Below are 13,443 nucleotides of genomic sequence, written 5' to 3'. Positions count from 1 at the left end.
AAGAACTAGAGAAGTTAAATACAAGTCAATAAATGCATATTGTTGTTTTCTTTACAGTCATTCGTGTTGAATTAACTAAATATTTTCATGTTAATTTACAATGGTGTGTATGTGAATAAACTTATTTAAATTTTAATTAAATTTCTTTTCAGTTTTCAGCTGACAGCAAATGTGTCGTGATGGAAAAATTATAATTTCATTTTTATGTTCATAAATGCGAACAAAAATAACAAAAAAAAATTATGAAATACATTTTTCAGACCTCTGTTATATAAAGATGGACGAGGGTCAGGGCGGCGCAGTGGTTGGTAAATGCAGTCGCGCTCTGCGTGGAGCTCCCACGCTCTCCATTAGGTCAGATCTGGGCTGCGAGTCTTGTTCGTGAGTGACCAGATGATGAGATGGCAGAGGATCCTCGAAGCGAGTCGTTTGCCTTTCACCAACAGCCTCAGATAGACGACGGCTCGAGTTGAGGTTCCGACGCAGGGGCTGCTGGGTCACTCCATGGAAATTCCAGTACCTCGGGGCTCTACTTGAGGCTACATGGACGTGCGGTAAGGACTGGCAGCCAACTGGGAGGAGATGCAAAGGCAACCCCATCCCACACTGCACGGATTATAACGCAGTGACACCCTGGGAATAGCCAGAAATAACCGATGAATGCTGCTGGGGGTTTACACCAAACCCGGTGTGCGTGCTATCTAAATTCGACGAAAAATGAAGAGGGACTTAATTGTCTATACTAGAAATACGAAACTTAATATCGACGTCCGCAGCACTTGCAGATTTGGAGGAGTAAAATAAATAAACCGAGCCGGTAAAAACTTGCTCTCCTAGCCAATGGGATTTTTTTTTCGCCCTCTACCGGCCTTCCTGAACGGACTTTGTGCCCACTGCGCATGCGCCCACCGTCAGCCTCGCACGGTTAGCAGACAGCAGGCGAAATGATCTCTGTGAAAGGTAAGGGAGTTTAATATTAAATGAAAAAGAGCGTTAAGGGAGATCGAAAATGTTTATAGCTTTCTGCTTAATTTAACAGTATTATCTGTAACAAAACAAGCCGACTAGATGTCAGGGATGAGGTGGGTTCAGAGGGTCCGGCGTGGTGCTACACGGAGGCTAAAGCAATTGCACCAGATACATGCCTGCCTCATTTACTGTTCTCTCTTTCCCATCCACTGTAGTTTCTGCTATCCCCAACTCCAACCCTAACGGCCACGGCAAGAAAACCAAACGAAAAGGCAAAAAGGACCGCAAGACAGTGGGAGACCTCTCGAACCTTCAGCCTGAGTAAGTGTCAACCACCCATTATAAAACCTGGGGGGCGAAAGGAATGGGAGTGGCGGGGTTACTTCAGAAGAATACAGAAATGAAAAGTGACAGTCCGCGTCCGCGTGTGCGTGAGTGAGAGGCTTGCTGATTCCGGCTAAGTGCTGCGCTAAAAATAATATATAGGCGACCTGCTTTCAGAGCTGCTGGTGACTTGCTTTTTCCACAAATACTCACGACCGCTCGGCAAAGGATCGTGTGACCTGGGGGGAAATGTGCTGCCAGCATTACACAGACGACCGGGTGTTTGCCGTTCTTTCGGGTTTCATATTTATGACACCTGCAATAAAGTTAACACCTGGAGCTTCTTTAAGGTCACCGTTCTTTAAATAAATAAGCTGCCCTCTGAATTTAGAGACGCCTTACTCACCTCAGTGGACGTGCCACGAGACACTGTCGGGGTCCACGTCGGTTGGTTATGAGACCCCCCCTCTCATCGTTTGCCAGGACAGTCCAGCGCCTTCTGTCTAGCTGCATGAAACGTTTCTTTTTTAAGTAATGATAGCAAACAAAATTAACAAAAAATGTGTCACCTCAGTAAAATTGGACTTTTTCCCTTTGTAAGTATCCTTGTATATATTTTCCTCTCTCTCTCTCTCCGTATAGCTAGACAGATGAATACAGTCTTCAAAGCTAGCAACACTGGGTGCATGGCAGGAAGAAATCCACCACAGGTCCCACACCCCCATACACTGGAGGTGGCATGGATAGTTAGCCTAACATGCACATATTTTGGAATGAGGGAAAATAACATACTAATCCATAAATTGAGGTTTCTCACCAGGTTGTTGTTCTTTACGTATCCCTGTCTGTCAGAGATTTGGTTTGCGTACTAATGTCTAGGTTGAGTATTTTAAGGTTTTATCCAAGGGCACCACACTTTGGCCCTTACTGTTGGTTTCTCAGTTTTATCACATATACAGGTACAGCACCACTGTCCTCCCACAATGGTTTGCAGAGGTCCAGTCCAGGAAAGGTTTTCTTCTGGACCACCTGTATCTTGTTGTCTGTTTAGCAGTGCCCGTAGCAGCAGGGCAATTTTAATTTTGTCCATATGCGAACAAATTATATGTTTCCATTCATTATAGAAGAGATACTGAAAGCATTTGTCTGCAAAATGAAAAAAGTGAAGGCTAGACAGGAAAAGATTCAGCTGTGTAGCCTTCCTCATCATAACCTTCACCGCTTTTTTCCTGTACTTCTATACACTGTTTCATCCCCCTTATCAATACACCCCATAAGTGCAGAATCATCAGAGAATTTCTGCAAGTGACATGACCTTGTGTTATATTTATTGTCTGAGGTGTACAAAGTGAAGAGAAATGGAGACAGGACTGTTCCTTGTGGTTCTCCAGTGTTGCTCACATCCACATCAGAAACACAGTTCTTGAGTTTCACAAACTGCGGTCTGCCCGACAGATAGTCCATTATCCAGGACACCATAGGTTCATCTGCCTGCATATCTCTGAGTTTACCCCTTAACAGGGATGGCTGGGTAGTATTCAAGGTGCTGGAGAAATCAAAATACATAATCCTCACAGTGCTGCCAGCTTTGTTCAGGTTAGAGTAAGTGTTGTGGAGCAGATAGATAATCTTTGTCTAATAGGCAAACTGCAGAGGGTCCAGGTGGTCTACCACCAGAGGACGCATACAGTCCGGGACCATTCTCTCAAGCTTATGCAAGTAGACACCTTATATAGTTTATGAATACAGATGGGTCTCAAGTTACAAAAGTCTGTTCCTGTGGACATTTGTAGCTTCATTTTTTTGTATTCAAGTTACTTTAACTTTGATTTTTCTAAGTTGAAAATATATAGGAAAATGTGCATTAATGGGCAATTGCCAAAATGCCTACTGTTTTATTACTTATTTAGCAGAAGAATGTTTTAAATCTACTCTGTATATATAAAAGCGTTAGCTAGATTGTGCAACATTTTCATGCAATGCTCATTTTATGTCATATACTGTAGTATACATCTATATATCATTTTTTTGTCTTCATTAGGAGAATACAACAATAATATTCTCAAGTCAATACAACAAAGTTAAATATATATAAAAAAAACAGTAGAGGTTAAGTTGTGTGTTAGTAGTCGACAAGCCACATAGATAGCGCAATGATAGTGCAGCTGTCTCACAGTAAGGAGATTTTGAGTTTGTGTCCTGGGACTCACTTGTGTGAAATATTGTTAAAAGGCTTTTTTTTCTCCTTGTTTAAGATAACATTCTACTGTGCACTTATCAACAGGGGAGGGGGGCACACTACTAGCTTAATAATAAAAGACTGAAGAAATAGTATTATACTTTAAATCAACTAAGAGTCTGAGCCACAAGTAGGCCTATGTACTGTATAATATGTTGACCTTCTGCTTAAAAATCCTACAGCTTTTGATAATGACACAGTACCTCCTCATACTGGAGTTACAAAAAGCATCACTAACTGAGACACATGCTGTACCTGCTGAGGAGTCTCTCAGAGAATCATTCTAATAATAATAATAATATTCATTATTATTATTTCAGCTTATTATATTGTTATATACCATTATTTCCTTTCTTGGCTACATGCTTTTGTGAATTTGAATTTCTATTACATTACCTTATCTTGTTTTATCCAACAGAAATTTGATAAGATGCAGTTATGCATTTTTTGCTATTTGATAGAAAGTGCAAATCATTTATTTAGTACTACTTTCTTGTTCAATGACCTTCCCATATATATTGTATATATACACACATGCACACATAGAACAGAATTAATGAATTCTTGCCATATTCTGAAAAGCTTTGGACTTTTATTGTAAACTTGGGAGTTTTTCCAGTGTTTAGATAATATAAGACATAACTCTTATTGTTATTGAGTTGTGGCAGGTGTGTTATATTAAGGTATATGAGCTCATTGATGTACTGAATTGGGTAAGTTGACTTTCAAATCTTGTCAGTTCTTAACAGTTTTTTTTATTATTATTATATAGTGTTATCCCAGCTGGTGTTATTCTGTATAATATTGTATAATATTTAAAGGTGACACAGTCAAACCTTCTATTTGTTTTATGTGAATTTCAGATTTTATTTGAAATGATCTATAAAGACCACATAACAGTTGAGAGATTTACAAAATATGCCAAGATATGGTGGGCCCTAATTTAGCTTATGTACTGTTTATAGTAATTTGAAGGCTTTGTGATCTATTTACTACGAGCTCTTTAATCCAGTTTTAGCCTCACGGTTATCTGGTCCCATTCTCAGCAGTACTGGCTTCTAAGTAGAAAGCAGCTGTAGGTAGGGATGCCACTCTAAATTTTAACACTTATATTATTTTATTTTATTTTTTAGGAGTCAATTGCTGTTTAACATATGAATGTTTTAAATAAAAGGCAAATGAGAGAGGCATCTCACTCAGCTCTGCACATCTTTCCACGTAGTCACCTCTTATATTTCATTCTAATGTGATGTCACCGTTTATAGTTGTCCTACTCCGCAAGGGTCTCACCACTGGATTTTTTGTGTTCCTCATTTTAAGCTATTTTCCTAGTTAGATTATACATAAAATCACATTGTTAAAATACTTTTTCTCCCCTGAAGCTATCTAGACACCAAGTTTTGTTTCACCTTCTATATCTCTATATAGTCCTCAGTAACAGGCAACTTGGAGTACACAACAGGAAGCATTTTGAAATCCCTGCTCTAAGGCCATAATGGGGAGAAGTCCTTTAGATAATGCAACCTAAACTCTCACATGGTTTTCTTTGACTCATAATTTACATTTTATCTTTAAACATTTACAAATAAGTGTGTTAGTGTGTGTGTTCTGTTCCTGAATATTGGCTTTGAGTCATCACTGAAAAAAAAAATAACGATTTGCTATACTCTGTTCAAGCTTTACACCCCCTTACTTATTAAAGTTTTTCATAACCTTTTCTGTTGTGTTCCTTCACTCATTTCATCTTGTCTAACAGTTTCATGTCCTGTTGAAAGGCTGTCGTGTTTTATACTGTAGTTTTGATTAAGTAAATAAATATGACTGCCACATCCTTTGGCTAGATATGTGATAAGAATACAGAGAAAGGAAATGTTTGATGGTTGTTAAGGTGGAGAGTACAGTATGTGCTTGGTGTTGTAATGGCAGTGATTTTTATGTTTCACTTTGTCTGTAGACTTACACATTTTAATTCAAACCAGTGCACCAAGGCAGTTGGAAAGACACATTGTGTGGCAGTGAATATGCCTGAGCTGAAATTAGCAAGCTGACATGCCTCCGTGTGTTGCAAAGAGGAGGAGGGGATGTGGTGACATGTTAGCCAAGGACAGCATATGGTTGGAGTTCTGATGAGAGCATATGTGTACTTTTGTATATAAACTGTATAGGTATGAGAATGTGTGGGGGTGTGTGTTTATGTATATGAGTAATGACCAGCTTCCACAATGTTCCCTGTGGATCAAGTGTATGTAAAACACAGAGACGAGCGAGCATGTATCTGTGTGCGTATTTGTTTGTATATTTATAGTGCATGTACATTATAACCTAGAGGTGGGTAATGTCGGTCCTGGAGAGCTGCAGTGGCTGCAGGTTTCCATTCCAACCCAATTGCTTAATTAGAAACCAGTCCTTGCCAGTCTCGGACCTTATTTAATTTTACGGCTTATTAGTCTGCATTGTTATGTTCTTATATTGTAGATTTTTTCTTTTCCAAGGATATAATCCAAATGATTTGAAGCCTAAAATAGATCATTTTCAGTCTGTCACATTCAGTTTAATAAAACACTTAAAAGAAAAATAGATCAAACAGTGCACAATGTATCCACCCAGGTGTAAATGGAAACAAGTTAGATGGACAACTGCTTATTACTAATACAGGGCCATTAAAAACAGTGAATACAACTGTTGAAGACTGAAATAAGCAATTACAGTGGTGTGAAAAACTATTTGCCCCCTTCCTGATTTCTTATTCTTTTGCATGTTTGTCACACAAAATGTTTCTGATCATCAAACACATTTAACCATTAGTCAAATATAACACAAGTAAACACAAAATGCAGTTTTTAAATGATGGTTTTTATTATTTAGGGAGAAAAGAAATCCAAACCTACATGGCCCTGTGTGAAAAAGTAATTGCCCCCTTGTTAAAAAATAACCTAACTGTGGTGTATCACACCTGAGTTCAATTTCCGTAGCCACCCCCAGGCCTGATTACTGCCACACCTGTTTCAATCAAGAAATCACTTAAATAGGAGCTGCCTGACACAGAGAAGTAGACCAAAAGCACCTCAAAAGCTAGACATCATGCAAAGATCCAAAGAAATTCAGGAACAAATGAGAACAGAAGTAATTGAGATCTATCAGTCTGGTAAAGGTTATAAAGCCATTTCTAAAGCTTTGGGACTCCAGCGAACCACAGTGAGAGCCATTATCCACAAATGGCAAAAACATGGAACAGTGGTGAACCTTCCCAGGAGTGGCCGGCCGACCAAAATTACCCCAAGAGCGCAGAGACGACTCATCCGAGAGGTCACAAAAGACCCCAGGACAACGTCTAAAGAACTGCAGGCCTCACTTGCCTCAATTAAGGTCAGTGTTCACGACTCCACCATAAGAAAGAGACTGGGCAAAAACGGCCTGCATGGCAGATTTCCAAGACGCAAACCACTGTTAAGCAAATAGAACATTAGGGCTCGTCTCAATTTTGCTAAGAAACATCTCAATGATTGCCAAGACTTTTGGGAAAATACCTTGTGGACTGATGAGTCAAAAGTTGAACTTTTTGGAAGGCAAATGTCCCGTTACATCTGGCGTAAAAGGAACACAGCATTTCAGAAAAAGAACATCATACCAACAGTAAAATATGGTGGTGGTAGTGTGATGGTCTGGGGTTGTTTTGCTGCTTCAGGACCTGGAAGGCTTGCTGTGATAGATGGAACCATGAATTCTACTGTCTACCAAAAAACCTGAAGGAGAATGTCCGGCCATCTGTTCGTCAACTCAAGCTGAAGCGATCTTGGGTGCTGCAACAGGACAATGACCCAAAACACACCAGGAAATCCACCTCTGAATGGCTGAAGAAAAACAAAATGAAGACTTTGGAGTGGCCTAGTCAAAGTCCTGACCTGAATCCAATTGAGATGCTATGGCATGACCTTAAAAAGGCGGTTCATGCTAGAAAACCCTCAAATAAAGCTGAATTACAACAATTTTGCAAAGATGAGTGGGCCAAAATTCCTCCAGAGCGCTGTATAAGACTCATTGCAAGTTATCGCAAACGCTTGATTGCAGTTATTGCTGCTAAGGGTGGCCCAACCAGTTATTAGGTTCAGGGGGCAATTACTTTTTCACACAGGGCCATGTAGGTTTGGATTTTTTTTTCTCCCTAAATAATAAAAACCACCATTTACAAACTGCATTTTGTGTTTACTTGTGTTATATTTGACTAATGGTTAAATGTGTTAGATGATCAGAAACATTTTGTGTGACAAACATGCAAAAGAATAAGAAATCAGGAAGGGGGCAAATAGTTTTTCACACCACTGTAAGTGTTGGCAACCTTAACAAGTGAGACCACTAAAATGAAGCATCAAAATGTCATTTGAGCAATAAGTGCTTCATAAGCAATAACCAATTTCTCATTAAGTAGTAGGGTTGGAACCAAAATTTGCAGCCACTGCGGCCCTCCAGGACTGATATTGCCCAACTCTGGTATAATTTGTCATCATGTTATAGGAAAGACATGATCAGCCACCACACTGTACCAACTCCTTGAATTCACATGTATCAGGCTGGCATTAATTTGTATGAGAGGCAAGTCAGACTTAAGTATACAGTCTATGCGGCTTAACGTTTAATGAAATGGCCATTCAGAAAGTGAAGCAGACACAGGTTAGAATCTGGGGAGCCGGACAGAGACCTGCATCAAGCTAAACTGAAGTGGTTGAGTCTATGTCTGCTGTCAGGATCAGCATCTATTTATGACAAGTGTGACACTTTCAAGTGGGAGGTGCCATCACTGCATTTGGCATTTTAAGCACCATGTTAAAGAGTTCTTGTTTAAGGTTAAACAGATTTAGTATCAACAGTAGACATTCCTTGTTTTCAGTCCAGCTGTGACTGTTAGATGCATCTGAAAAATTAAATCTTTCTGAAAGTGTTAGGTCTATATTGATTAATTATTTAAAATTATTATTTAATTGGTGTAGCCTAGTGTCGCTGTGGCTGGTTCTGCTGCCACTTTACAGCTCTAGAGTCTTGGGTTCAAATCCTTGTCAACATTACTGTGTGAAATTTGAATATTCTCCCTGTGTCTGTATGGGTTTTTTGTCCGGCATCCCCATAGATGTATAGGTTTGGTTATTTGGCAATTCTACATTCTCCCTATATAAGTGGTGTCAGTGCCTACTTTAATGTGCCCTAAATTTAAATGAAACGCCCCATCTAGGCCTAGTCCCAGTTTTGTGTCCATTGATATCAGGGGAAGTGGATGGGTGTATCATGTAAACAGTTACATTGTAAATGTACTTGCATGCTTTCAAATGCTTCTAAACTAACCTATTTAAAACTAGAAATAAGATAGTTAGAAAGGGGAATAATTACGCGTCTAAGTAAGGAATCGGTTAGAATGAGAGCACCAATGGATTGTTGTTCACCAGGAGCTCAATTTTGGAATTTCAGAGAAAGGACCCCATAAGTTCTGAAAAATTCCCTTTTTCCAGATGCTCTCTTTAACAAGTAGTATAATTAGTTTTGTTTTCTTTCATCCATTTTTCAACATTCAGTTCATTTCAGGGTTGTGTCCAGAGCCTTTCTTTGAAGCATCAGACTCTGTGCTCACACACAACTGGCCTGTTGGTCTAACCTCCACCAAGAAGTAGAGAGTTTGCTCCAGCTGCACTTTTAGCTGTTTTGAGGTTTTCTTTGTGTCACATAGAAATGTTACTTTTATTACTTTATCGTAAAGTCAAGCCTGTTTGTTGTGATAGCATATGACAATATAGCTTAGGACGTTGGGGAATCCATTAGCAGTGTGCAAAGTGCAAGCTTGAAATTGCATCATGAAACCACATATAACTTTTATGGACAGAATTTCTAGGCGGAGCCAGGGTGTTGAGGGGGTCCGGTTTGGTGGACTCAGGATTGGGTCACTGCTTTTTGCAGATGATGTTGTCCTGTTTGCTTCATCAGGCCGTGATCTTCAGCTCTCTCTGGATCGGTTCGAGGCTGAGTGTGAAGCGGCTGGGATGGGAATCAGCACCTCCAAATCCAAGACCATGGTCCTCAGCCGGAAAAGGGTGGAGTGCCCTCTCAGGGTTGGGAGTGAGATCCTGCCTCAAGTGGAGGAGTTCAAGTATCTTGGGGTCTTGTTCACGAGTGAGGGAAGAATGGAACGTGAGATCGACAGGCGGATCGGTGCGGCGTCTGCAGTGATGCGGGCTCTGCATCGGTCTGTCGTGGTGAAAAAGGAGCTGAGCCATAAGGCAAAGCTCTCAATTTACCGGTCGATCTATGTTCCTACCCTTACCTATGGTCATGAGCTATGGGTAGTGACCGAAAGAACGAGATTGTGAATACAAGCGGCTGAAATGAGTTTCCTCCGTAGGGTGTCTGGGCTCTCCCTTAAAGATAGGGTGAGAAGCTCAGTCATCCGGGAGGGGCTCAGAGTAGAGCCGCTGCTCCTCCGCATCGAGAGGAGTCAGATGAGGTGGCTCGGGCATCTGATCAGGATGCCTCCTGGACGCCTCCCTGGTGAGGTGTTCCGGGCACGTCCAACCGGGAGGAGGCCCCGGGGAAGACCCAGGAGACGCTGGAGGGACTATGTCTCCCGGGTGGCCTGGGAACGCCTCGGGATTCTCCCGGAAGAGCTAGAAGAAGTGGCCGGGGAGAGGGAAGTCTGGGCATCTCTGCTCAAGCTGCTACCCCTGCGACCCGACCTCGGATAAGCGGAAGAGAATGGATGGATGGATGGATGGAAACCACATATATCATCAGAATGCAAATCTTTGTAATGTGTTTGAAGCAGTGTCAGAATTAAAATATCAGTGAATCAGTAGCAGTGTAGAATTAAAGTATTAAAAGAGAGGAACTCAGAGTAATTGTTCTTTTGATGGTAGAAGGAAGGCAGACCTTTTATTTTTTTCTCCTCAGTGTTAGATGCTAGTAATTTATTAGAAGAAAATTAAAAATTAAAAAAAAAAATGAAAAAAGAAAAGTTAATTTTGGGACTGGGAGTTGGCTGTATTAGTAACAGAAGGCTAGTATGGCTGTTTTATGATGGGTTTACTCAACAGCAACTTGTCTTGCAATCGTATGTAGGTCCTCTATGTGTGAGCAGTGTTTGTTTTTGCAGTAATCCTCCAATATCAAACATAAGTAATCAGACTTTATACTGTATATCACATCAAAACCTGCTTTACAAAGCACACAAAATCAAAGTGCTGTGTCAGAATGGGAATTTAAACAGAGGGGTCTCTTCCTAGAAAGAGTGAATTAAACCAGAGGTGTAGGTACTTTGTTTTCATGCACAATCAGGCTCAGTGATTTGTAGTGTAATAATGAAATTATTTTGGATTTTATAATGTTGATTTTCAACCAGGATACTCCCACAAGTCTTTCAGATAGCATTTCTGTTCCTAGGTGTTTTGCTGCTGGTCCTGTGGCTTGACAACCAGCTCAAAGAAAGAAAAATACCAACTTTCCTGCCTAGTTATTTGGGTGTACCCTATAATGGACTAGCACACCACCCAGAGTTGCTCCCTTCCTTGCACCCACTAGTTTTGGAGAGGGCTGTGTCTTTGCTCATGAAATAACGCTTTATTCAGTCATTCTTTTATTATTTTTAATTTTAGATCGGAAATGAAGTTGCATTCAAAAACCTCATTATCTGCATGTAAAAGTGATGATTCCTGTTTAGCAAGTGATCACTGCATCTCTTGTGAGTCATCCAGACAATCCTGCCCACCCCATCCCCCAACACTACACAGCAGTCCACTGAGTCACCGCTTTTCAGAGGCTCAAGCTTGAATGAGCCCGTTCACAGCCGCCGTCTGCTTGCACTTGGCACCTAATCACTGGGCAAAAGCAACAGGTGACTGACTGACTATGACTCATTCCTGGCAGCATTGCCATGTCTTTTAATTGACTGCTAATGTTGTTCTACTCATCCTGTTGTTTTTGTTCAGGTGAGGTCCTGTAAAAAGAATGAGTATCCAATAGGGTAGGCTGCCTTCAGTTGTGTTAAGCGCTAACAAGAAATACTTTAGCTTGTATACTGATATTTGCTTCATTTTATCATGTTCTAATAACAAAATGTTTCCTTGGCAGCAGTTTGTTGATATGCAGACATTGGTCAAATGTGCCATTGCATTTACTGCTGAGATTTAAATTCCATAATATCCAGGTTTTATGCATTTGACTTCAAGTTGGCATTTCCAAATAGTATGGAATAGTTCTAGTTAGGCAACACATTTTTACAGATCCTGGAATGCAGGAATGTTTCAAGCCTTTTTGGTGCCTTAAGTGATATCCTGTTTTGAGTCCTCAACTTTTCAGCCACTAGTAATGTTCCTCTAACCAACAAAAAAAGAACATTATTAATAAATTCACATCACAGAAACAAAGTTTGTGGGCCTAGTCAGATTATCATGGTGATTTGCTGGGTAACTATGTCTATATCTAAAAAGAACAGCTCTGTATTTTAAGCCACAGATGTGGAGTGTGGCAAACTGCTGCTACTTACTGTAGTCAGGCCTTTGATATACAACTTTAATCCTTGGAGGTTGTAGGGGCAGCTTGTGTTTGGAGTGAATGACAAGAAATACTACTGTGAAATACCACCAAGTGAGCTGTGATGGGGATGTGAGGATTAGCATGCTTGCCTTTCAACCAACAAGTCATATTTTAATCCCTGTCCATCACATTTAACTTTTCTTATCAAGTATTTCTCTTACTATCTTTGTCATGGCTTCAAGCCACGTCAGGTGGTTTGAAGCAACATAAATCAGGCTTTTGATATACAATTTTTTGCACCCCTGAAGAGCTTGTCATGGTCAGAGTGAGTGGTCCTCACCAGTGTATGAAATACCCACTGGTAATCAGGGGTCCTGCTAGGTTCTCCAAAATTGTTTATTGAAATTTTCAGTTTTTGCATTAGAAGGGGAAAAAAAACTATGGTATATAAACGAGCATTCCAGTACTAACAAAAGTTATATACTGTACTATGTATAACAAGTTTAATTGTAGTATATATCAGGGGTAGGCAACGTCGGTCCTGGAGTGCCACAGTATGTGCAGGTTTTTGTTCCAACCCAGTTCCTTAACGAGAACTCAATTATTGCTGATGAAGCACATATTGCTTAAGTGACATTTTGATGCTTCATTTTAGTGGTCTCGCTTGTTAAGGTTCTCCAACCTTAATTGCTTATTTCAATCTTAAACTGCTGCATTCAGTGTTTTAATTGCTCCTTATTAGCAATAAGATGTAAAACAGGGGAGGCAATGTCGGTCCTGGTGAGCCACAGTGGCTACAGGTTTTCATTCAACCCAATTGCTTAATTAGAAACCAATCATTGCCAATCTCAGACCTTATTTAATTTTATGGCTTGTTAGTCTGTGCAATGTAAGGCTTTTATATCGTAGATTTTTTTCCTTTCCAATGATATCATCCAAATGATTTGAAGCCTAAAACAGATCATTTTCAGTCTGTCACATTTTTCTATTAAGTGTTTTATTAAATCAAACCGTGCATGATGAACACACACAGATGTAATTGGAAAAAAGCTAGCTGGAGAACTGCTGGCTGCTTTGTCTTTTACATCTTATTGCTAATAAGGAGCAATTAAAACACTGAATGCAGCAGTTTAAGATTGAAATAAGCAATTAAGGTTGGAGAACCTTAACAAGCGAGACCACTAAAATGAAGCATTAAAATGTCACTTAAGCAATATGTGCTTCATCAGCAATAATTGAGTTCTCGTTAAGGAACTGGGTTGGAACAAAAACCTGCACATACTGTGGCACTCCAGGACCGACGTTGCCTACCCCTGGTATATATCATTTGTAAGAACTATTTTACATATCCACCTTTTTAGTTTCTTACGCAAGAAACATTGGGTAGCTCAGCTACTTTGTTA

General features: G+C 40.1%; 1 protein-coding gene across 1 annotated transcript in view; it reads left to right on the top strand.

Moving 5' to 3' along the window:
* The first annotated feature begins 398 nt into the window (after nucleotides 1-398).
* The window catches only part of srpk3 (SRSF protein kinase 3), a 108,810-nt gene continuing 95,765 nt past the window's right edge, over nucleotides 399-13,443 (top strand). The window contains exons 1-2 of the mRNA XM_028813277.2: nucleotides 399-960; nucleotides 1,185-1,290. Coding sequence (XP_028669110.1) covers nucleotides 945-960; nucleotides 1,185-1,290 — 122 coding nt within the window. The 5' untranslated portion in view covers nucleotides 399-944. The remainder of the gene's footprint in view (nucleotides 961-1,184; nucleotides 1,291-13,443) is intronic.

This window comes from Erpetoichthys calabaricus, chromosome 11 (assembly GCF_900747795.2).
Source record: "Erpetoichthys calabaricus chromosome 11, fErpCal1.3, whole genome shotgun sequence".
In the NCBI taxonomy this organism is placed as follows: Eukaryota; Metazoa; Chordata; class Cladistia; order Polypteriformes; family Polypteridae; genus Erpetoichthys; species Erpetoichthys calabaricus.
Note: the sequence above shows the minus strand (reverse complement) of the source record. Positions and strands in the feature narration are given on the sequence as shown.